At 42.6% G+C, this 24,560-nt stretch overlaps 2 protein-coding genes across 7 annotated transcripts in view; one reads left to right on the top strand and one right to left on the bottom strand.

Moving 5' to 3' along the window:
* The window catches only part of WDR33 (WD repeat domain 33), a 69,723-nt gene extending 48,801 nt beyond the window's left edge, over positions 1-20,922 (top strand). The window contains exons 8-22 of one of the 3 annotated variants that reach the window (XM_069024618.1): positions 1,300-1,426; positions 1,973-2,127; positions 2,250-2,328; positions 2,846-2,956; positions 3,767-3,861; positions 4,741-4,827; positions 5,054-5,193; positions 5,550-5,702; positions 6,090-7,136; positions 11,336-11,438; positions 11,722-12,184; positions 15,734-15,900; positions 16,031-16,123; positions 16,882-17,067; positions 19,619-20,922. In XM_069024618.1, the coding sequence (XP_068880719.1) occupies positions 1,300-1,426; positions 1,973-2,127; positions 2,250-2,328; positions 2,846-2,956; positions 3,767-3,861; positions 4,741-4,827; positions 5,054-5,193; positions 5,550-5,702; positions 6,090-7,136; positions 11,336-11,438; positions 11,722-12,184; positions 15,734-15,900; positions 16,031-16,123; positions 16,882-17,067; positions 19,619-19,848 (3,236 nt within the window). In that variant the 3' untranslated portion in view covers positions 19,849-20,922. Of the gene's footprint in view, positions 1-1,299; positions 1,427-1,972; positions 2,128-2,249; positions 2,329-2,845; positions 2,957-3,766; positions 3,862-4,068; positions 4,220-4,740; positions 4,828-5,053; positions 5,194-5,549; positions 5,703-6,089; positions 7,137-11,335; positions 11,439-11,721; positions 12,185-12,283; positions 14,516-15,733; positions 15,901-16,030; positions 16,124-16,881; positions 17,068-19,618 lie in introns of those variants that run through there. The other 2 variants (XM_069024619.1, XM_069024620.1) reach the window with 2 other exon arrangements.
* SFT2D3 (SFT2 domain containing 3) lies at positions 20,420-24,416 on the bottom strand. Of its 4 annotated transcripts, none has more exons than XR_011152785.1 (2): positions 22,476-24,416; positions 20,420-20,509 (listed from the first exon to the last, which is right to left on the bottom strand). XR_011152785.1 is itself a non-coding variant. In XM_069024623.1 (1 exon), the coding sequence occupies exon 1, from the start codon at positions 24,413-24,415 to the stop codon at positions 23,627-23,629; it is 789 nt and encodes a 262-aa protein (XP_068880724.1). In that variant the 5' UTR covers position 24,416; the 3' UTR covers positions 21,022-23,626. The 4 variants fall into 4 exon arrangements, 1 of the variants encoding a protein (XP_068880724.1); XR_011152787.1 differs by having other exon boundaries at positions 20,425-20,509; positions 22,918-24,416; XR_011152786.1 differs by lacking the exon at positions 20,420-20,509 and having other exon boundaries at positions 21,022-22,604; positions 22,918-24,416.
* Between the last annotated feature and the right edge of the window lie 144 nt (positions 24,417-24,560).

Genomic DNA, 24,560 nt, shown 5'->3' with positions numbered 1-24,560 from the left:
GATTCTTGTGCCAATTTGCTAAACCTATAGAAGTGTTGTGGCCCTGTGTGCATTCTGCTGTGCATTGTGCCATGAGTGCACCTGAGGGATCTCTCAATAAACAGTAACTGCTTTTATCCTTTTAATCGTTGGCTTGTGATTTCAGGGCTCATAAAGGCTTCAATTCTAATTTGAATTTTCTGTGGCCTCAGGAAAATTTCAACTGATACTTATTTTTAATGTCAAAGTGAGATCTGTATTAAGACAGCTTGTGCTGCTTAAACTTACATGTTCCACTGTGTAGCAAAGCAGTCTGTGTGGGAGCTGTCTGAATTGATGGGAGTCCTTAGTCTTTCGTGGAGTATGCTCCCATTCTTCCATGCCATTTATAACTTCAGTGCCTTTGTGTTGCAGGCAGAGCCTCCTTTCTCAAATTGCTTTTTTCTTCAGTTACTGCATGCTGCCTCATTTTCTGGGATGGACTATTACTGTTGGCCCTCCCTTGAAGTGGGCTGGTGTGGAGAGAGATTGGAGAAAGAAATTATTGTTTGTTATTTCTTCTCTGAATTCCTATAGTTAACCTCAGAAACCTCATTTTGTCATGCAGCAGGAACAGGCTTTTTTGTTTGGTTGGGTTTTTTTAATGGATTTTAGCTCATCTGAACAGCACTGATTCTCTGTCAAGGTCAGTCAATTTAAAAGGAAATTATATCACAAGGGTTTTTCTCTGCTAATTCTTAAGCATTGGAAAAACCTGAATCCCTGTAAACTGATAAGAGATCACATCTCATAAGATTTCTTTTCATCATATACTAATTTAGTTTTCAGATCCATTATTTAATTTCTTTGCTTATTTTCTGACAGGACAGCAAAAGGATAGTACTGATAAGATAGGAACAAATAGGAATTTGCTTTATACTTCTACAGTTTTTCACTGAAAGTGAAGTGTAACAGAGTCATTTTACCTCACCACCTCTATATAAATGCTTCATCAGAGTTACATTTAAAATACTGTGAAATTGTATAGGGCCAAAGCCTAAAGAAAAGTATCAATTTAAACAGAAACTTCTTAGATAATTTTTCCTATGAGCTTGATTTGAGGGCATAATCTGAGGAGAAAATGCTCCTATTAATTAGTGGGAAGGAAGTCAAGCTAAATGACTTGGAAGAGATTTTATTTAGTTTATGTTTTGTAACCTGTGCTCTGTGATGTTTTTCATTCAGTTTTACATTAGTTATAAGGTGTGCACCCTGTAATTTTTCAGTGTCTTTTCAGTGTCTGTGAAATCTCAGAATGGACGATTTTTATCTTCTTAACAGGACATGGAGCAGATGTGAAATGTGTTGACTGGCATCCAACAAAGGGATTAGTTGTTTCAGGAAGTAAAGATAGCCAACAGCCCATCAAGTTCTGGGATCCAAAGACTGGCCAGAGCCTTGCCACACTGTAAGACTTTTGATTTGCTCAAATATAAGCTAACTTTATAAAACAATTTTTTCTTAATTCCCTTCTTACCTCCTTTCACAGCTTTTCAGCCATACACAGTTGCTTCAAACATAAAGCTAGTGCTTTAGCTGTGCAAGAAAATCCAGAGGTTATATGAAGACAAGTCTGTACCTGGAAAATTGAGACTTTAATATTTGTTATTTAAATTTACTTTGTCCTTTTTCACAGACAGTCTAGTCACACAGTTCTCATTCAGACTGAGATATGGAAAAACAAATGAGGTGTTTCATCTGGCTGATGAAAACTTTCTTATGGGGCAGTAGAAACATGCCCAGTAACTGGATACTGTCTCAGTGAGTGCTACCACTTGCTCTGAAGTAAAAGACCAAGGTCAAAGCATAGGGCCTTTGCACAGAAAGCCCCGGTGTTCTGCTTTAGTAGCCTGCACTGCCTTGTTATTGACCTGAATATTTGTGACTGGCAAATTTTTATCTGTGTCTGAGAAATCAGTTTCAGGACAAACAATCTGTTTCTCTCTGCTTGCAGACATGCTCATAAAAACACAGTGATGGAGGTGAAACTGAATCTCAATGGTAACTGGCTGCTGACAGCTTCTCGTGACCATCTCTGTAAGCTCTTTGACATCCGTAACCTGAAAGAGGAACTTCAGGTCTTCAGGGGTCATAAGAAAGAGGCCACAGGTCAGAATTTGTTTTATTATGTAGATTGTTATTATTAAGCTTGGATTAAAAATTAAAATTATTTCCATTTATTAGAAATCCTAGTATTACACCTTCTGATCGTGGCTCACTGTGTGTTTCAGCTGTGGCCTGGCATCCTGTTCACGAAGGGCTGTTTGCCAGTGGAGGATCTGATGGGTCCTTGTTGTTCTGGCATGTTGGGTATGTGGCATTTTCATCAGCACACTGGAAAGATGTTGGTCAGTTGTGCAAGTTGTCAGACTAAACACGAAATACCTCTTTTCTCCTTTGAATCCATATTTAGCCTGCATATTTATGATAATAGTTTTTCCCTGTACATGAGGAATTTGTTAATATGCTTCATTTATGAAGAAGTTTTCCTGTAGAAATGTGCTTCAAAGGATACAATTGCTTGCACAAAACCGCCATGTGTCAAGATGGTGATGAATGGTTGAAACTCCTGGTTTCTTAAAGCTTGTTCTGAGGTGCTGTAATTATTTTGGTTTTAAATGTACAATTAAAAATCCCTTCATTACGGAACTGCCTATTAAAACCACTGGGAACAATCAGTTCACCCAGCAGAAAAATGACAGAGGTTTAAGTTTGACAAGACATGGGATAGAGGATGAACAACAACTGAATAGCAAAAGTTTTCTATTGTAGCTATAGGAGATATTCAGCTGTGTATGATTGATTTTCTCTTTTTTTAATGCATCAGGGTTGAGAAGGAGGTTGGTGGAATGGAAATGGCCCACGAAGGAATGATCTGGAGTCTGGCATGGCATCCCCTCGGACACATTCTCTGTTCAGGCTCAAATGATCACACCAGGTAATTCCAAGTATTTAAAGAGAAGGTCTAAGGAAATGTATGTACTTTTAGAAACTAGAACAGTGCTTGGCATCAGTGAATAGATTGGGATGGTTCTGTTACACAACCAGTGGCCAAAGCAGAGACACAACTAATGTTATTAGGAGGCGCTAGGTGGCACTGACACTTTATATTGCAAGGTGGAGTCTAACTTCTTGTCCTTGCTCTAAGGAAGCCTTAAAAAATATTACAGTTTTGGTTTGTGGGAGCTTTTAAATCCACTGAAGAAATGTTTAAAGAAGGAATTCTTGTAGTTTCTTGCTGAAGAAATACTCTTATCTCCACAGTAGTTTTTCCTGCAGATCATCTACTGGTCATGTCTTTTGACACTGCAGACATGTTCAGAGGCTGTAGGTTGCGTTTTCAGGTTGGACATGCTATAACCATAGTGCATTTTATAAATGCAGTAAATTTTTGTGGGGCCATGTGCATATTTAGTGTATATGAAAAATATACTTGAGCAAGAAGGTTTTGGAATGGACTAGAATTATTTTTTTTTTCAGGATCTGATGTTGATGCCTTGTACTTACACACATTACACTTTGAAGCACCTTCTAACTTGTAACTATGCAATTCATTACAGTACTCGTTGGGGTTTTTATTTTTGGCTTGAAGCTCATATCTGTGTTCAGATCTAGAGCTGAACATGATTTAGTAAGAGTTGAAACCTTATATAATCAAGATACTATACTAAAAATCAAAGAACTAATCAGATTAAAAGTTGTTAATGCTCTTGACCCTTAATGAGATCATATAACTTCCTTTTGACAGCAAGTTTTGGACTAGAAATCGGCCTGGAGATAAAATGCGAGATCGTTACAACTTGAACCTGCTGCCTGGGATGTCAGAGGATGGTGTGGAATATGGTAAGGCACTTTCTTCAATATGGAAGGAAGACAATTGGGGTCAAGAACAGGCCTAGGTCATTAGGTGATGCTTCTGGGTAAGGTGAGGAAGAAGAATTATAGCATTGGTGACCACTGGGGCAAAAATATCTTTTTCTAGGGATGATTTTACTCTCCACGTTGTCAGCGATCATGATTCCAACAATGGGTTTTATTCTGTTTCCACAGCTCCAGGAGGTAAGACCTGCTCTGTCAATCACAGGAAGGAGGTTTGGCTCTCCCTCTGGCAAATATATCCAGTTTACTTTTCTTCCTGAAAGCGTCATCTGTCTTCAAGGCTTCCCACAGTCCTGAGCTGCAACAGGAAAAGCTTTCAAATTATTGAATTCTACTAAAACCTTTAAACTTTACTCCCCTCATAAGGATTTAGCTCAAAAATTTTAGGCTTCTCAGGAATGCCCAGCTCAATGGTGTGCCTCAGCCACCTGTAGTTGCATCTGTTTCTTCAGATTTTTGATTTTTTTTTGGGGGGGGGGGGGGACAGGAAATGAAAATGCAGGACTTAAATACAATTTAAGTTTTAGAATATATAGATTTGTTATAACAAAAATGGGACTGGTTATGGGTTATTATTTCTTTTTCTCAGCTTCTGCCCTAATGTAACTTTCCTGAAAGGACATAGTTTCTGACCTTTTGGGGTTTATTTATGAATCTGAACTTGCAGTTTTTTTAATATCCTGTAATTCATGTATGAAACTAAATTGTGACCTACCAGTTGTAAAATATGTATTTACTATTGGAATGTGATACTAATGGTAAAAGCATGTGAGAATCCAAAGGGCTAAAATGGTAATGTAAAGAAAAATTTTCCAAGTATAATTTTTTTTTTTTGTTCTCTAGATGATCTGGAGCCCAACAGCCTGGCAGTTATTCCTGGGATGGGAATACCTGAACAATTGAAAATAGCCATGGAGCAGGAGCAGATGGGTAAGTAATAGCTATGGGGAAGCATTGTCCTGAGCAGTCCAGATATTGTGTGACTTCTTTTTCATTCTTTTCCTATTCTTTGGGAGCATAGATGCTCTTTTCTAAAGTTCTGTGTTGTTCATATTTGCAATGTCAAGAAGGATGAGCTGAAAATCTCTGTGAAAAAAATAAAGGATCTTTCTGTAAGCCAGCATTGCTCTGACTGTTTGTTTCCCTGGTGCCAAAGGGAAAGATGAGTCCAATGACATTGAAATGACAATCCCAGGACTGGATTGGGGAATGGAGGAGGTAATGCAAAAGGACCAAAAGAAAGTGCCACAGAAAAAAGTTCCCTATGCAAAACCAATACCAGCACAGTTTCAGCAGGTAAGTGCATGATACACAGTGAACAGAACAACCTGTTATTTTCCCAACTTCAAAAAGTGTGTGTCTTTTGAAATGTTTTGGATTTTTGGTATCAGCTCTTCTGTATCAACACCCAGTGCAACTTACCACAGTAGCTAGTTTAATTACTATTTAAACATAAAATATTTTTTTAAATACCTTCTCTCTTGTATCTGTACCTGGGAAGAAGTTATAAAATATGGAAGTTTTATTCAGCATTGTTTTTACTTTCAAGTATCCATACTACAAAATGTTTCAGCATATCCTTTCTCATTGCTGCAATGTGTTGCACACGTGTTGTTCTACAGAATTAATCTTGTGTTTCCTAATCTTTATAGGCATGGATGCAAAATAAAGTTCCTTTGCCTCCCCCACCTGAGCCATTGAATGATAGAAAGGAGGATATTAAGCTGGAGGAGAAAAAGAAATCACAGGCAGAGATTGAGCAGGAAATGGCAGCACTTCAGTACACAAACCCACAACTCTTGGAGGTATGTGTGGAAATACAGTTATTAACAATAACAGTTATTATTGCTTTAGTCCTTTCTGTGATAGATTTGGAGTTCAGCACTAAAGTGAGCAGCTTCCTGCGGCACTTTCACCTGTTTGGCTGTTTTCACCTTTTTACAAAAAGACATCTAACTGACAGAATATTGCACTTAATGCATGATGGTGTGAAACCCTCAGTGAGGCCCCCACATCTCAGTTTGCCAGTACTGATCTGTGGGTCTCTTTGGTTAGTAATTTGTCTTTAGTTATTTTTGTTAATTACAAGGAAAGAATTCTTAAACTCCTGCGAAATGGGATGAGTGCTTCTGACTTTTAGTTGTAACATACTTCTGTGCTTAGCTCATTTTCTGGGTTTCTTTTTTGGACAGCAATTGAAGATTGAGAGACTTGCACAAAAGCAAGCTGAGCAAGTGCAGCCACCACCCCCAGGAGGATCTCTCCATGGACCTCAGCCTTTCCCAGGGCAAGGCCCAATGTCACAGATGCCTCAAGGGTTTCAGCAGCCCCTTCCACCTCAGCAGATGCCAATGAATATGCCTCAGATGGGACCTCCTGGTCCACAAGGACAGTTCAGACCTCCAGGACCCCAAGGACAAATAGGACCTCAAGGTCCATTACACCAAGGAGCTGGAGGTCCACAAGGGTTCATGGGACCACAAGGACCTCCAGGCCCCCAAGGGCCCCCACAAGGAATGCCACGGCCTCAGGATTTACACGGACATCAAGGAATGCAGAGACATCCGGGCCCTCATGGGCCAATGGGGCCCCCGGGTCCACAGGGTAATGCTGGCCCACAGGGACACTTGGGACCGCAGGGCCTGCCTGGGTCTCAGACTCATTTAGGACCACAGGGCCCACCTGGCCCACAAGGTCACTTGGGTCCTCAGGGTCCTCCTGGAGGTCAAGGAATGCAGGGGCCACCTGGTCCACGAGGAATGCAAGGACCTCTTCCTCACGGCATGCAAGGAGCTCCGGGATCTCAAGGGATGCAAGGCCCTATATCTCAAGGGCCTTTGATGGGACTTAATCCAAGAGGGATGCAGGGTCCACCAGGACCCAGAGATAACCAGGGACCTAATCCACAAGGGATGATGATGGGTCATCCACAAGAAATGAGAGGTCCTCATATGCAAAGTGGTTTACTAGGACATGGCCCCCAGGAGATGCGGGGCCTTCAGGGACCCCCGCCTCAAGGTACAATGCTGGGACCGCCACAAGAAATGCGTGGGCCACCTGGTCCACAGGGCCAGCAGGGACCTCCACAAGGCTCTTTGGTGGGGCCTCAAGGAAACATGCAAGGACCTCAGGGACAGCCGAACCCTTCGAGGGGGCCGCACCCTTCCCAGGGCCCTCTGCCCTTCCAGCAGCAGAAAACACCTCTGTTGGGTGACGGGCCTCGTCCCCCATTCAATCAGGTATGTGGTGGTCTTCGTAACAAGGGGAGTTTTAAGAATGTGGGAATGATAACTTGTGCAGTAGGAATGCACAGCAGGAGCTGAGAGAATGGAGGTTGGGTATTCCTTGGAGGACTGAGGCCTCAGGAAAACTGAAGTGATAATAATAAGGGTTATGTAGCTTGGAAACAGCAGAAGGTGTTCCTGCCCGTGGCAGGGGATTGGGAATAGGTGATCTTTAAGGTCACTTCTAAGCCAAACTATTCTATGGCAGGTAGCTGTGGAAAAGGGATTATTGGGAATACTAGTACAGAAACCAGTCTGCTATGAAAATGTGTAACCTTAAGAGAAATTCCTTTTTTTTTTTTGCCTTTTCTTTTTTTTTGCCTTTTTCTTAATTTAAAGACGCTGAACTTTCTTAAGTGGGGTATTTCCTGGGGAGCAGACAAGCACTAATAGCACTAATAAAAGTTGAATTTAAAGAAACTGAACATAAGAAAACTCATATGTATTAATTAAAGCAAGGTATTGCCAACTCTCAGTTGTCCAGAGTAGTTAATCTGAACTGTGGGATGAATTTATCATCGATGCTGACACACCTGGAATCAGCTTAGGTCTGATTGCACCTAAGAGTTCACTCTAAGAGCAGAGGAGCACGGAGGGACACAGCTGTCCTGTTTCCTGCCTCTAGCCACCTCTACTTCCAGAGCACAAGTTCAGAGACAGCGTTGTCCAGTGTTAACTCCTCAGCACGCCATTTACCGAGGAGCAGGAGAGGAAGCACAGTTATGGGATGGGTTTGTGTAGGACTGACCCAGGTCTAGTGGGGTGAGCACTGAGCTGGAAGTGCTGAGCAGGCCCTGGATGTGTGCTGACAGCAGGGAGCTGTCCCCATGCCCTGCTGCCTCAGCATCAGCTCCAGGAGGGCTCACCAGCTCAGCAAGATATCACACATAGCTGGCCTGGAATACTGGGCAGTGCTGCTTATAGACACACCAGTTGATTCCACGGGAGTCAAGTCAGGCTTTGGGAAGTCTGGTTTGGCACCAGCTGCAGCCTGTTTACCCATTCCATTTTCTGCTCTACTACACATCTCACTCTTGGTGGTTATTGCCTCTCATAAGCTCCTAGCTGGATAGCACCAGTTCTGTGCTTTGTCTCAATTGTCTTCAGTGCTAGGTGAATTTTGAAAGGGAAGTTTGGAAAAAAATCTACTTAATTAAAAAAAAAAAAGTGTGGTGTTTTTTAACCAGAATTGTCTCTTTTAGATCTGCACTCAATAGTTTCAGTCAAAGCTTTAGAAATGTAGAGTACTTTGTGTGTAGTCCAGTACCAATCACAACGAGGAACTGAATATTCAAAGGAGCTTTAGCTCAGGGATTCCTTTTCAGATTGAAGCAGAGTAGCCTACAAGTTGTGGGTTTATTTGAATATTTTTTCCTTGCAAATCAATAATTCCCTCCAGAAGGCTGTTAATGTGCTGCTGTTGCTGAGATTTCAAAAACATCCAAGTTACACAAATGGGTGTTGGTTCCCCAACTATATAACTTAAACCAGCAGAGGTGTTTCTTATTGCTGTCCCAGGGAGACTCATTTTTCTTTGAGAATAATTACCATGTTTGTGGAGGGCTGTCTTTGTCTGCCCTTGCCACTGACACTGTTTGGAATTCAGTAGGGTGCTTTTGGCAGATGGCTGGTTATTTTCAGTGAATACTGCTATCTTAAAGGCTTTTACAGATACTAAAAGATGAAATAGTGAGGTATTTTAGACCATTCTTCCTTCCTTGTGCACCTTTAGTATGATAATGGGTTTTAAAAATTAACTATTTTAAAATTCATAATGTCAGGTTTTGCTCCATTTTGCTTCTTTGTAATATGAATATAGCAGTAGTTCTTGTTTAAAAAATCCCCCTCTGTGATTGTTTTTAAAAACAATAGACTTTAGTTTGTGTTCTGAATTTGGCCTTTTTCTTCTGTAAACTTTTACAAATCCCTTGTCTTCCTTTTCAGTAGCAGAAGTGTGTGAATATCTGCTTTATCAAAGGCTTGTGACATGAATACAGAACATTATAGATAATTGTAAGGGTTAATCTCCACGTAAGGTATCACTGTTACCTGCACCAGCTGTACACTGGAAGCAGAGGTTTGCTGGGATACACAAGGCCATTTCCAGCTTTTAGTAAAATACCTCTTTCTGAGCTCTGCATATTTTCCAGTTTCAAGCCCAGTTTGAGGCATGGAGTGAATTTTGAAACAAAAATATGAAAATGCAGAGTTAGGGCTCTGTGTTCTCCACTTGGCAAAGCATGGTTTGTCTGTAATAAAGGTTTCTGCTAAGGAGAGTTATTTACTGAGTGCTAAAAACTGTTGCTTTGATTAAACACTTCCATAAATGGAAGAAGTTCCATAAAATTTATTTTAAGTAAGCATCTGCTAAATATATGGGAAATCCTGGAACTCCAGCAAGGTTTTGGTCAGGAACAGCAGAATCGCTGTGATAGCTGGCTCTTACCTAGTCAGAGGATGGATTTGTTCTGGACTCAAGTCAACATTCCATCACTAGGAAAGTATTTTTGGGGATTTTTGGAGGTTTTTTTAATGGGCATTAAGCCAGATCTTTTATTTTGCTTATTTTCCCAACATTTTTATAAAATTACTCAATGCAAATATGATGATCGTGGTATATATTTGTGAGCTTTCTTGTGTTTATCACCTACATTGCAGTTGAATATAGGTTTTTAATTTAAAACGATATTTCAAGATACCATGGGAGAAATGCACAAATAAACTTCCTGCTTCTCGGCAACCATAAATAAAAAAAAGGTAGTGTTTCTCCAAAATAATTTTAGAGCATTAAAATTATTTAACTTTGATTCATGGAGAAGTTAAGCAGCGTAATTATGACCTGGTGGTGTGCTGGAGTACACAGGTCTTTAAGTATTTCCAGACTGCCTGCAGTCTGGAAGGGTTTTAACAAGTCAGTGTGAGGGCCAAGTCTAAATCTTCCATACTGGACGTGTCTAGGAAAAAATTACATGTTTAGGGGTTTCTAGTAAGGGTTTGGGGAGGGATTGGTTTTTTGGTCATGTCAGTAGAAGATGATTTTGTATAGCAATCCTGCAGGTTTCAGCTCTGTCTGGTTCATATTTTTATTGTTGGATTTTATAGCTACAGTGTAAATTCTGTACATGCCCCTTTTTGGTTCCAGTCAAGCACAAACCCCAGGTGATGACTTTTTGTCAGGCCTGTGCTGTCTAAAGGCAGAATCAGACCATTGTCTGAACACAGTTTTCCAACCAGTGTCACCACAGCAGGTCCAGTGTAAATTTGGTGCCTGTAGAAATCTTTCATGAGTCTGTGACAGCACCTGAATTTAAAGAGCATTATTTTATCCTTTAAAATTCACCAAAAAAATGAGAAAAAATACCAGAAGACACTTATATGCTTTATTTTTTTTCTTTGGGATGACACAAAGCACACAAACCTCTGCCCACCCTACTGCTTCTGCTTCAGAAAGGAGGGACTGTGGCTCCAGCCTTTATCCCTGTCAGTGCTGAAAACTCCCTTGTTTCATGGTGCTTAGCTGGGGGTTAGCACTTTTTTTTTATCCTGAAATGAAGAAAAATGAACTTTGCCATCATGTTAAAAATGTAACTCGTTATTTCCATGTTAACAACTTAGAGGTTTAGAGAAGAGGTTCCTGTACGGCCCTGATGTTTTCCCTCCCATCCCAACATTCTTGGTAATTATTTTTGTACATATAGTTTCTCTTTTTGTTCATTTCCAGATGAAGTCTTTGGTCTGTGAAGCTCTTTCACTGCCTGTAAATCAGTATGTGATATTTTTCAAACAAATTTACACATTTTCCTCATTTTCCAGGAATAGAATATTTGTATTGAATACTCAATAAATTCAATACATTCTTATAGAATATTCATACTCAGGAAGAATATGAGCTTTATCATCTTTGGTTGCAACAGGTAAAATGTGAATACTTGAAGTGCTGTTTCCTATAAAATGGTGTGTTTCTCAGGGACTGAAGCATTACTGATGTGAATGTCTGAAAACTGAGGCTGAAACCATTGGAACATGAGATGTTTCTATAGTACAGCCTGTGCAGATGCAGACTTTATGGAAGAAAAATGTTTTGCACTCTTACAAAAATTATTAATTACTCACACATGGCAATTCACGTGGCTTTTCTTCTTACATGCTTACAGGATGGACAGAACCCGGGTCCTCCTCCACTGATACCAGGCCTGGGGCAGCAAGGAGGACAAGGTCGTCTGGGCCCTCACAACCAAGGACCTGGTCTTAATAAAGGTAATTAAATATATTGTCTGTTCTCCTGGGAGTCAGTCTCCTCAAGGAGGGGCTGTCCCAGTGCAGTGCACCCAGACAGAAATGGCTGGAGCACAATGCAGGGCCTTGGCTGAGAGAAAAGCTTCCATCAATGTGGGCTGGAATAGACAGGAAAAATTTTCCCAGAAGTATTGTTCAATGTGAAATTTATCCCATATGCTTTCTAGAACTGTATGAACTAGAGCATCCTAAAGTGATCTAGAAAATGTTACAGAAACCTGCTGTGATTTCTTTTGCCCTCAAGGTGATGCCCGTGGTCCACCAAACCATCACCTGGGCCCGCTGTCAGACAGACGGCACGACCAGAACAGTGGTGGCCCCGAGCATGGGCCAGAGAGGGGCCTGTTCCGAGGGGGCCAGGACTGGAGTGATGGCAGAGACAGCAGGGGCATGCCAGACAGACGGGGACCTCACCCCGATTTCCATGATGACTTTGATCGACCAGACGACTTCCGTGATGACTTCCATCCTGATAAGAGATTTGGCCATCGGTTACGAGAATTCGAGGGGAGAGGAGGCCCACCACTGCAAGATGAGAAATGGAGACGAGGTGGACCTGGGCCTCCCTTTCCTCCTGATCACAGGGAATTTGAAGGAGGTGGTTCAAACCGTGGGCCTCCTGGTGCTTGGGAAGGACGGAGACCTTCAGATGACAGATATCCACGGGATCCTGAGGATGCACGCTTCCGAGGAAGGCGGGATGAGAGGTAAGAATAAATCTATTTCTCTTTCTTGGGTTAAAGGGTAAATGGAGGGAACTCTTTTATTCCTGGTTTCCTTTTTATTAAGGAGTCTATCTGTTTCAGATTTATAAACTGGAAACCAATAAGGAAATGAAAACTCTAATATACCTGAGTATAGAGTCCATAAAAATCATTCAGTAATAGAAGAAAACTTGAAAAATGGTCATTGTACACAGCAGCTTCCGTGTCTTTAAACAGTAAGTAAAGAGAAGGGGGAAAGTTTGTAGAGAAGATCCAGTGACACAGGATGAAGATCTGAGACGGTTTTGATGAAAATTGAGAGGAGACTTAAAGGTTAAAGTGACAAACTTTTGAACACTAGAAGTGGATTTTGAGATTCTGTCTCCAGTCACAAACTACAGCATGACTGTAGAGACTGTAGGATGAGATGCAATGCCCTTGTAAGGAGCAGGAACAGTGATCTGACTGCCAGATGGAAGGGACAGAGTTACAGCATCTGTTGGACTGTCGAGACTATTTTTTCATGCGTTTGCTTGTAGGAATTTTATTTCTCTTTCTGACTAATTTCTTAATGCCAAGTGAAGAACTCAAAATTAATGTGATTTACAGCAATGTCCTTGTCATTGCTCACAATCTCGGAATAAATCACAAAGGGATAAATTTGCTTTTAGTTACCAATGTAAATATGGAGGAATTAATGCTGTCTCCGAGATTAACTGTCAGCAAAATTGCTCCAGATTTATGCTACTTTAATTAAGTGAAATTTGGCCTCCAAGGTCTAAGCCTCTCACTGACCACCAACTCTCTATGTATAAGAACATGTGCTTGTACAAATATGCTGTGGTCTCCACATAATGTGAATTTTGTGTGTTTTAGTTGCCTTTTTAATCATTTTCTTACATTCCTTTTACTTTGCATCTATACAGCTCTTCTTTTAGCTATTTTCTGCCTAGCTCTGTAAGATGTAACTTCCTTTTGTGTGAAGAGTATGAAAAGAAATGAACAGTAACTAAAAGAAGGTAACAATTAAAGCCATTTTTAAAAAGTAAAGCCAGAGAGAATCCAGTTGGATGGTCCAGTGGTCCAATGGTCTGCATCACAGAACTCTAAAAGCAGTTTAGCAGACAAGACTTTTAGAAGCTTAGTAGAGATTTTCAGATCTTATATTGAAAATGCTTAGGGACTGGAAAATATTTTATTATGGTCCTGATTCTTGAAAAGTTTCAGGAAGGGAAACAAGAACCTTGTGACCTGTAAATCTGATTTTTGAACTAAGAGTTAAGAGTATTCTATTTATCAGAGTACAAGTGTTTGCCCAGAGAGCTTGAAATGAAATGGCACAGGGCCCTAAAAGGCTCATTGTGCTTGTAAATTTGATCATTTTCTTGGAATGAAGGTGAACTAGGTGCCATTTACTGCAGATGCTGTGGTGGACTTAATCCCAACCACTCGTTCAGCTGACTTGGTTTGAAATTGAGATTGTAACTGGTTTGATCAAGCATGAGAGGCAAATGTGTGTATGTGTGTTTCTCTCTAATTTCCCATCCTTTTCATCCCTGTCCTGTTCTTACTCTACCTGTGCATATCCACATGATGCTTCTACTGCAGAGACCTGCCTCTTCCTGCCTGCTAATCTGCACAGTGTGTAGTTGTGTACAGTAAGGTCCTAGGCCTCGGGGAAGAAGATGTGAGAGCAGTCAAACAGGAACTGAACCCGATGCAAGGCAGGGTTTTATGTGTGACTGATATGAAAAGGCAAATAAGGATATCCATAACACAATATTGGGAGCTGTGGCTATGTCAGGCATAGGTATCGTAGATTTCAAAACTCAGCTGTGCCCATAAGTTGCCTGGAAGACATAGGAAAGGCCCTGTTCCTGCAGCCCTGGGGCCTTGTGTTGAAAATCTTGGTAATTTCCAAGCTAAGTCAAATCACACCATATCAGTATTAAAGTGGGAGCCCCTCTAAGAAACCTCTAGAGGACTGTGCTGTTTCAAGGCTAAACAATATTGCTCTGTGATTATTTGAACCATTTGTACCTGAAACTGTTGAGTTTGTTTTCCCAAACCATCCAGGTTAATGTAAATGGTTCATGGTCCATACACAGCACTCCTCCATCCACTGTTGTACCTGTACAGGCACAGCAGCCTCCTCTCTGTATTGTGTTTGTTTTCTGGGAGGTGGAGACAGACCTATTGTTTTTTATTAAAAACAATGTAAAAGTTTAAAAACATTGTATTGTGTTATGACTACTGTTAAAATATTTAAATTTGTAATTAAAAGGTTAATGTTGTTAAAATTCTAAATAAAAGTATCTAAAGTTTTGCTTGTAATAGGATGCACTGTGTCGTTAATGAGCTGGGGAAGGGGATGCTGCACACAGCCAACACCATGGGAATATTGTGGTGCTCCCAGTCTGGCCAGTATGGAACTGGGAACAGCGGGGAGGTGGGAGGCATCTCTGACTGGGCAAGGAGTGCTCCACACTGTGTGCTGTCACTGAGGGTGGGCAGAGTAGCGTGGGGTGGCATGGTGGGGACTCGGCACCATGTGCCTGCACCACCTGAACACCTCAGCTGGGCTGTGACTGAGACAAGCGTCCTTTGGAGCGCAGTGCTCACAGAGCAGGGCTGTGCTTTGCAAACGCTCCAGGTGCTTAAAGTGCTTATGTCAGGAACAAAACTACTAGTTATTCACACAGCCAGCTGCAGGCTTACCTGACATGGCACTGACAGCTCAGGAAGAGCCATTCTCCTCTTTGAAGAGCTGTCCAAGTCCCCCAGTGCGGCGCTGGAGGAGCTGTACTCAGTTAAGATGCAGTGCAGAAGCCAATCCTACCAAATTCCTGGAGATGCCATTGGTACTTACTAGACAGCAATTACCAACTTCAGTGTCATAATTACATTTTGCAACACAAAATTCATTACTGCTCTTCAGGTTGCAGAATGCCACTGTGCACTGTTCAGCCATCACTGTGCCTACAGATCCAAGGGCAATCTAAATGCATTTGCTAAAATTGTAAACTTTGAAGAATGGAATGAAAAGGAGAATTGTCTGGCAAAAGAATCATAGAATTAATAGGAATGAGATCCTGTAATGTTTTGTTATAGCCATGACTCTCATTGCTTCTGTGTTTTCAGTTTGTTTTATCATGGAAATGGAATGGAAAAAAAGAGAAGGGGAATGTAAGACCATCAGAGTTAAGGGGAATTCACTTAGACTTTTCCTTGCCTTACCTCACCTTATATCTATCATCACTCATCAGTTGTTTTTCCCACCTTTTCATTAAATGAATGCAGTATGTTTAACAATCTTTTTCTTGTGTGAAAAGCCAACATAATCAGTGGAAGGAAGTATGAGAGGAAAATTACAAAGCTTACTATCAAAGTGCTCAAAGGCAGAAATGAGCACTTTCCCACCTAAAAATCCTGTTCTAGTAACTGTATGTGTTGCAGCATTAAGTGAAACAGTTCAGAAATTATTTGATAATTAAACTGAAACTGACTCAATGATGCCTAAAAACCACATTTGTATCATGTTCTTTCTTGTAGCTTCCGAAGAGGAGGACCCTCGAGACATGAGGGCCGGGGACCCAGGGGCAGAGATGGCTTTCCTGGCCCTGAAGATTTTGGGCCAGATGATGCTTTTGACTCTCCAGATGAAAACTCCAGAGGAAGGGACCATGGTGCTCGGGGGCGAGGTCGAGGTGCTCTAAGAGGTGAGGGGACCGTTCTTCCACACAGAAATGCAAGGATGAGGAAGGAGAGGCATTTCTTGGGCAGATGACATTATTTTCATGAATACAATGTCTCTTCTCACTCCTGTTCCCTGCTTCTCTTACTGCTCAGGAGCTCGGAAGGGTTTGCTTCCTACTCCAGATGAATTTCCACGCTTTGAAGGAGGGCGGAAACCAGAATCCTGGGATGGAAACAGAGAACCAGGTAAAACCTTTGGTGAGGTTTGTAGACTTCTACAATAGAATCACTTAAAAAAATATTTTAAAAATCACGTCTTTTTCCTGTACCTCATATGTTTGTTACCAGTATTTTACCAGGAGAAAAGCCAAATGCAGTTCTATGGTCTTTTAAATTTAGGAAAAAAGAACTGTACAGAATTTACCTGGCTCTTAAATACAGCTGTCCTACTGAACAAAAGTGATTGTGGCCTCAAAGCCTTGATTTTCAGTTGCATTCTTGTACAGTCCCAAACTGCCCGGGCAGTTGTCACCTCTGGATGACTGAATCACATGTCATGGGGGTTTTTTTAAGAAGTATATTAATGCCAACAGTAATCCTTCTCTTGGCTGATATCTTTTCAGCTGTAATGTCTGACAGCTTGTATCAGCATTTGTGTTACTAGAGGCAACCCCATATGGGGCAAGACAGAGCTGTAGAATGGAAAAAAAAAGCACAAACAACACATGAAAAAATGAAGATGTGATTGTCTCTAAAATAGATGAAAGTATTTTATACTGAAAAAACACTTTACATCTGCCACACTTTTCTTTCCCATCATCTTTAAAATCTGTTTTACCTTTAGCTTTTTTACTAAAAAATGGGACGGAGGAGAAGCTTTACATAATTTTAACTTCAAATTGTGTGCCAAATAGTGTGGGCAGTTTGTAAATTTATGTGGCTGCCTCCAAAAATGAGGAATAATGATCCAATGAACATTACTTATCCTTTGTTTTCATGCACAGGTCCTCGTCCAGATCACCCTCCTCACGATGGGCACTCTCCAGCCAACAGAGAACGTTCTTCTTCACTCCAGGGCATGGACATGGCCTCACTGCCACCACGGAAACGTCCCTGGCACGATGGACCGGGAACCTCTGACCACAGAGACATGGATGCTCCAGGTGGACCTCCAGAGGAGAGGGGCAAAGGTAAAAAGCCCCTTTGATTGAAACCTTTAAGTAAAACTGGCATGTGTTTTCAGCATTAGGTTTATCCAGAACTTCTCTGTTCAGAAGGGATAAAGCTGAGCTGGTAAATACCTGGTTTTACCAGCTGGGAAATTAAAGACCAGTCTTACAGGAACATAAGAACAGAGGGATTTTTGAACATCAAATCCAAATCTTGTCTCCAGTGTAGCAGAATCCCCTTCTTTACTGCCCTGATCAAAAGCAGATAGTTTTTGCTTCCCTGTTACTCCAGCTGGAAAACTCATTAAGACCTTTTTTTTTTCCTCATTTTCAGAATAGTTACTTGTTAATATTCATGCTGGTGATGTTATCCTTTAACTCAAATAGAAGAACATTGATCCTGTGTAGTGATATGTCTCTGAAGAGTTCTCTAAACCTATGAAGATCTGTAGTTTGGAACCTTGCTAAAATATTATTTTTATATTTAATGGCTTTTTAGTTACCTTTTGTGTACTTCTCTACTTGCATTAAGACTCATATATAGACTTCTGATAAACACAACATCCATGGACAGACCTCTAAAACTTAATTGCAGTAGACTATGCTTTAAAAAACAAGGAGGGAAAAGTTTTTCTCTTGATTTATGCTTATCATTCACTAATTTAACTTGATGTCTTGTGTTGTAATTAAATTGAATGTTGGTTCCTGTTATTTCTGAATGCCACTCTGATTGCACTAAACTCCACCACTTCCAGCCTGAACCAGCTCTTCTCCAAGTCAGAGCTCTGATCTGTTTATTCTTTCTAGAAGTTGTTCTGTATCTTTCACTATCCTTGTTACTCTGTATGTGCTATTTTGAGTTTTAAATTATCCTTTCCTAAATTAAATGAGGTAACTAGGAATTGCACACACTATTTAAGATGTGGTGTAACCATGGATTTCTACAGTTCTCTTGGATTTGTTCCACTTTCTCCATTCTTCCCCAATAGTTCCTGGTGTTACAGTTTCCTCTAAGTGGTCACATGCTACTGTAACCCAGAAAACACATTCTTTTGGAGTCAGTAGCTGGTTCAGAGCCTTTTGCTGTGTATGGCAGTTCCACCATCCTACTAGTGTCACACCAGTTCTTGATCCTATTTCTTACAAATCTCAGGACTTCTGTTCTCTTTTGTAAATACTGTCTTTCTTTAATGTCCTCACACTGACTACCCACTGTCAGGTAGTGACCAGTGACAAAGGTCCTTCTCATTTGTTTCCAGATGCTGAGCTGGCAGCCTGCAGTTAGACTGCACAGCTTTGTCTCTGATGCCACTGAATCCCATCCCACTTCCCTTACCATTGTTCTGAAGCTCATGCAGTTTTAACTCGGTGTCACTCCTCCTCTCTGTGGACTCTGTTCCCAGTGTAGCATTAACAGCAGATTTTATCATTCCTTCACAGATGTTTTGAATAAAACTCTGCTGATAAACTTCTCTACCAGTATTTTTCCTTCCATATCCACGTGCTGTGTTTCTCAATTTAGCCAGCATCTATCAAATCTGTAAGGATTCCTTCTCCAGCTTCAGTAATGATTGTGATAACTCTCTCAGATTCTTTATTGAAGTCAAAACAATGGTTGTCCAGGCACAAGAAGTGTGGTAATTAACTCATAATGTGCTAAACAAAGTTTAGAATGATGGCAGAAAGCCTGATAAACAAACAATGAACAATACTTTTTCATATGTGGGCTATGTCACCTTCAGTTGTATTGGTAAAGTCATTCGAAGATTAAAACTTCATTAATGTTTCTGGGAAACAATTTGGTTACTGTTTTACATGGAACCAACCAAAGTCAACAAAAATCACTCTTGCTAAAGTGCAGCAAAAATATCTGAATTTAGCTGTAGTATGTGTCCATAAAACAAGGTTACCGCTGATTTTGTTTTTTCAAAATACTGCTTCTTATTTTAGGCTAATGAATTGGGTTGGGTTTTTTTTAATGTTCTTTTACATATCAAAACCAAAAAGGTATGTGAGAATTAGGAAATTCTATTCCTGGCAGTAGGAGCTTGAGTAGTTTTTGTTCCTGGTTAGTAGTAAAATAAAGCATTTTTCCATTATTTTTAGCAAAAAATGGAATGAAACAGTAATGTAACTCATGATCTTCACCATCACCCTCAACTGTATCAATCTGTCAACAGTGCAATGTCGTTGTTTAGGATTAAAAAAAAGTATTATGCAATAAAAACAGAGAGAGAACCACAGATAGTGGCTCTTGAAGGACAAGAACTGGCAGTGTGGAGAACAAGCTATCCCTATTCTGACTTCAGTCCAGTGACTGCTGACGGTATCAAATATAAGCTCCTTTAATTCCCAAGGAATTGCTTGATTGTTGTCTATCTTCTGAACTGTAATGGAGACACTAAATCTGTGTAAGAAAATTGTATTGAGGGAGGAGGTATAAAATTGCAGGTCTCAGCTGCAGCTGGTTTGTGAATGGTAACACCACAGCAGAACCAGCTCAATACATGGCGTGCCTGAGAAGGGACACGGCTTAGACTGACACCAGTAACTGCTTGTGCTTCCTTTGTAGGACGAGGAAATTCAGGACCTTCACAGAGAGCGCCAAAATCTGGGAGGTCCAGTTCTCTGGATGGAGACCCCCACGATGGATTCCACAGGGATGAAGCCTTTGGCGGAGGCCCCGGGGGAGTCAATAACCCCTCTCGAGGAGGAAGGAGCAGCAGTAATTGGGGAAGAGGAAATAACATGAACTCTGGCCAGTCACGGAGAGGAGGATCTCGGGGGGGAAGAGGCCGATAGAAGAGGCTTTGACTGGGTCATGCCCAGTCCTTGCGGGACAATATTTAAATAGACTGCTACTCTGGACTCAGTCACCTGCAATGCCACGAACCTGGATTCTTAACTGGGATAACTGAATGTGCATTAGTTCCTAACAAGGGTCTTTCTTTTCCTAAATCAGTCATTTGCCTCTAGCTGCAGTATTGTAGCTAGCTTTGTTTTGTTCTTTCCCCTCCCATTTCCCTCACTTTCTTGTTTTGTCAAGAGCTGGAATTTCTTTTTAAGTATTGTGGAACATGGAGCATCTCCACAGATTTCAGTTCACCTCCAGACAGAAACTTGTTTCTATATGTACAGTTTGTCAAAGAGTTACGTTGGTTTTGTATGAATACAGAATGTAATTTGCGCAAAAATTAACAAAAAATCAACAGTGTGTGATTCTTTACTCACCTATTACCATAGAGGGTTGTATTTAGGCAAAGTTGCATTTCAGATGGAGCAACACTACTACCTCCTGAAATCTCAGCCATTTAAAATACTGAGAGCCGATTCCTATTTTTGGTTTATCATGTCTAGAGAAGTTTCATTTTCACCTTTGGCCACAGCTGTCTACCGATTACAATGGTGCTGATGTTAAAATTCCAAAATGCAGGCAATCACCGCTGCTTGCTAGTCTGCCATCCTGAAACAGAAAAAGTGGAACAGCTTTTAGAACAAGTTGTCAGAGACAAAGTGTGAGTTGCATAACCTGGATCACAAGACAGACATCACGGCAAATATTGTTCTACACTTCACCTAGGCGAGTCCCGGATTTTTGTTCAAAACAGCATCTGTTTATAGAAATTGAGGAGGAAAGTTTAGCAGCTTGATTGGTATGTTTTACAGCAGCTGTGTGACACATTGTTTAAAGCTATGGGTGCTCAGCAGTCTGGTGCATTAATTGCTGAAGTGCAATTCATTGCTTCCATAATAACATTTTTTTAAGTGTCTTTTTCTTTAGGATATTGTTACCTGGTTTTACTAAAGGAGGGAAATGAGGAGGAGGGGTTATTCCCATTTCCCACATTTCATAATAAAGCTGCTTACGAACCATGAGTTTGTTTTCCCCATAAATCATTCACATTATTCACCTCCAGCCACCATGTTATCAAAAGGCTCCTTTAATACCTAAAGCCTCAGTGAAAAATCTTATCACGTAAGTACCTATTCTACAGATACCTCTCAGGAAGGTCCTGTATTAAAAGTAGAGCATATAATGTATAATGAAAAATTACTACCAAGCTTCCCTCCCTCCTGCCTTGAATTTCAGGTGATAATCAGGACTAGACAATGTAGTTCTAGAGGCTCCTGCAACCCAGGAACACATGGCAGCTGTTGCATCTTCTCACACAAGTCAGGTTTACCAAAGACTGGCTCAAAGACTGGGTCAAGTCCTGATGTCCCATCTTACTTAAAGACATCAAAGCACAGATGCTTAAATTGTTCTCTTGGTTCAGTCAGTCACAAGTACAGTTTGTTACTTAGTTTTTGATTTGAAAATTGTAACAGATCATTAGCCTATAAAATCCTTGCCATGGGGCTCCAGAAGAGACAGAATGGTCGTAAAGGAATTAACTAGAAACAGCTGAGATGCATCTGGTATGACACACTTTTCTCCCTTGAGAAAGCAATGCTCTTTAGCTCTATCTGAGGGACTCTGGGTGTATGCCTGGGAGTTAGGATTTGTCCTGAAGTTCTCATTATAAATACTAATGATTTAATCACTGGCAAAGAGGAAAGCTTGCCCTCTTTTTTTTTTAGCAAGCCCTATATATGTTTAAGGGGCTAAAAGAGGTCTAATACTTAGAATATATGAGTTAGAGGATGAGCTTTAGGCTTTAATTAAACCACAGTCCTCTACCAAAACAAGTTAGAGTGTACCTAGCAAGAGAAAACGCAACTTTATCTAGACAACTTGTATTTCCTCTGATGATTGATTAATTCCTTAAACTATTATGGTACTTGGTGTTAAGTAATATTCTTCAAGGGACAGATTTTTAAATGGAGTTTTGAAGTATTTCACAATCATATGCTCAAAAAGTCCTAAGAAGATCTGATAATTAGATAGATTTTCTACAAAATCTTAGAAGGTAACAGCATAGCAGAAGAGACAGAAGCAGCTTCCCAGTCTGTGATACCATCATACCCACTATTGCTGGCAAATGGGCACAATTATTTAATGGGAATACACTTCTGTATTCCTCAGGTCATGTTCTTTTACCAGTGCTGCACATAAGGTCTTATGCTCTACCTGTCAGTTTAGAGGTTGTCTCAGATTTAATTTTATTCTGCTGTTACGAATAAAATTAATTTTAAATACTGTAACTTAGAAATTGTAAAAAGAAGAGAGCTAATTTAATGCTATTCTGATAGCTCTGACCTACATTCTTAATGGAAAAAAGTGACCATTAGTGAAATGTCTATACTGACAAGTGGACACAAATAATTTTATTAAAGCAATCTATGTACACTTAAAGTACCCCCTTTAACAATTTCAGTTTCATTCAGAAAAGTATTTGGTGAATATGTTAAAACTAAAGTTATAACAGGTAAGTATTGCAGTGGCTTTATTTTCTCCATGAGGCACAAATGCTCAGTGAGATACTCACTTGGGGCTCTGTGCAGGTGAGGCCCTGTTGTCCCGTTTCCTTGCAGCAGTCCAGCACATGGCCCAAACTGGAGCACCCAGCTCTGTCAGCCTGAATTCAGCACCCTTGTAAGGCAGCTCAGCTTCTGCACTGAAGCAGAGCTCCAGTTACTTGCAGATCTATTTTTGAAGGTCAGGCTGTGACAAGTAAGCAACTCCTGCCCAAGTTCAGAGAGCAATATGTATACACAAAAGTAAGGTTCTAAGAGCTGAAGCTACCCTTTTAAAGCCCGAGGATTTGGTCCCTTACAGCAGCTGTAAGGCAGCAGTACCTGCCAATGCCAACGCCCTTAACTAACATTAGCACCTTGCATCCTCTCATCATCATGCAGGAACACCCCCTCCCCTTATAATTATGGGCAGTGTTTGTGACCCACAGCCCCAGGAAAGTTTGTTTCACTTACTGGATAGTTATTTTAAAGTTGCTTTTTAGAGAGAAATGCAGGTCAGTGGCCACAGTCTTCATATTCACCACTGGTTTGAGGTGACAGCAAAACCAGTGTGTGTTCATAGTGTAGGGGTCAGCACAAAAATGAGGTAATACCAGTTAATTTTTGAATGTTCTCCCCCAGACTCGATCACATTTTGCTAAATCATCTTCGTGTTTCAGCATCCGTCAGCCTTGCGCACCTCAGCTGCTCCTCTGTAACGGCCAAGTCCGTAATTGCACCGCATCGGCTCCGATCTCACGGTCTGAAGCAGCTGCTGCAGCAGCCACATGGTCCCATCCTGGAGGTAGCAAGTAGGATGCTGCCAGCTCCCTCCCAGAGGTGGAGCGATGCGACAGCACGGCAATGGAGGCGACAGTGCGGCAAGGCAAATAACGAGCTGGGGGGCGGCTCGGCAGGCTGACACCCGCACAGGGGCACGTTCAGCTCGGAGTCACCGCGGCCGCTCCGCGCTGCCCCGCCGCTGCTGCTGCTCCTCGAGCACTGGCGAGAAAAACGTGACGGGCCGCGGAGGAAGCGAAGAGAAGCGGCGTCCCCCGTCTCGGAGTCGGCTGGCTACAGCACGAGGCTCTCAGTCCGTGTGCGAGAGACTCCCCCGGGGACGCGGCCGGTCCTCCCCCGGTGCGGCCGCAGAGCCAGGCTCACCACGGCGCCCAGGCCGGTCTCACAGGGGCAGTGTCTTGCCTCGGCCGCACACCGCGGCGCGGAGCAGCCCGGCCAGGCGGCGCAGGCCGGCGGCACCGCCGGGCAGCGCGGCCAGGAGTGCGGCGGCGGCGATGCCGAGCTGCGCGGCGGCGCCCAGCGCCGTGAGCGCGGTGCTGCGCAGCGCCAGCGCGGCGTACAGCGTCCCGAAGAGCGCCCCGAGGTACAGCAGCGCGCCGCGGCCGGGCTCCCGCAGCAGCCGGGCGGGCCCGCGCAGGAGCGCGGCAGCGCCCAGCGCACAGAGCGAGCCGAGTGACCAGAGCAGCGCGAACTTGCGGGCGCGCAGCAGCAGCAGCGGCACGCACAGCCCAGCCAGCCCGAAGCACAGCGCGGCCAGAAGCACGCACAGCCCGCTGCCCGCCAGCCGCTGCCAGCGCGACAGCCCCAACAGCCACGGGTCCTCCTCTCCCGTCCAAGGCCACACCGGAGCGCCCGCGGGGGTGCCCGACGGGAACGGGTTCAGCGCGCCCAGCCAGGCCCGCAGCCCGCCGCGGTCCCCCGCCTCCTCCTGCGAGCCGCCGGCGGCCGGCGGTGCGGGGACCGCGCTGGGGCCGGTAGCAGTAGCAGTCTTGGACTGCGCGAGGTACTCGTGCAGTTGCCGGCCCAGGTCCGCCATGGCGGGGATGGCACCGGCACCGGGCGCTACCACACTGCCTCCGCCCACCCCAGCGCCGCCATTTTCCCGGGCAGAAGCCACATCCGGGGCACGGCCGAGCAGGCGGCCACAGGCCGGGCGTAGGGGAGTGCGCATGCGCCGGGCATCGTGAGGCGCAGGCGCGGAGCGCGTGCGCGGGGAGCGTGAGGGTTGTGGCAGCTGAGGAGGGGTGGGGTCGTGTGGGGATCCTGTGGGGCTTGTGAGGGCTGTGAGGTCTGGGAGAACTGAGAGGGCTGTGGGG

Source organism: Aphelocoma coerulescens, chromosome 9 (assembly GCF_041296385.1).
Source record: "Aphelocoma coerulescens isolate FSJ_1873_10779 chromosome 9, UR_Acoe_1.0, whole genome shotgun sequence".
Lineage (NCBI taxonomy): Eukaryota > Metazoa > Chordata > Aves > Passeriformes > Corvidae > Aphelocoma > Aphelocoma coerulescens.
This window is presented reverse-complemented; position numbering and strand designations above follow the sequence as displayed.

Bases quoted from the DNA above. Each gene is read 5' to 3' on its own strand.
- SFT2D3 (XM_069024623.1), bottom strand. From the start codon at position 24,415: ATGCGCACTCCCCTACGCCCGGCCTGTGGCCGCCTGCTCGGCCGTGCC.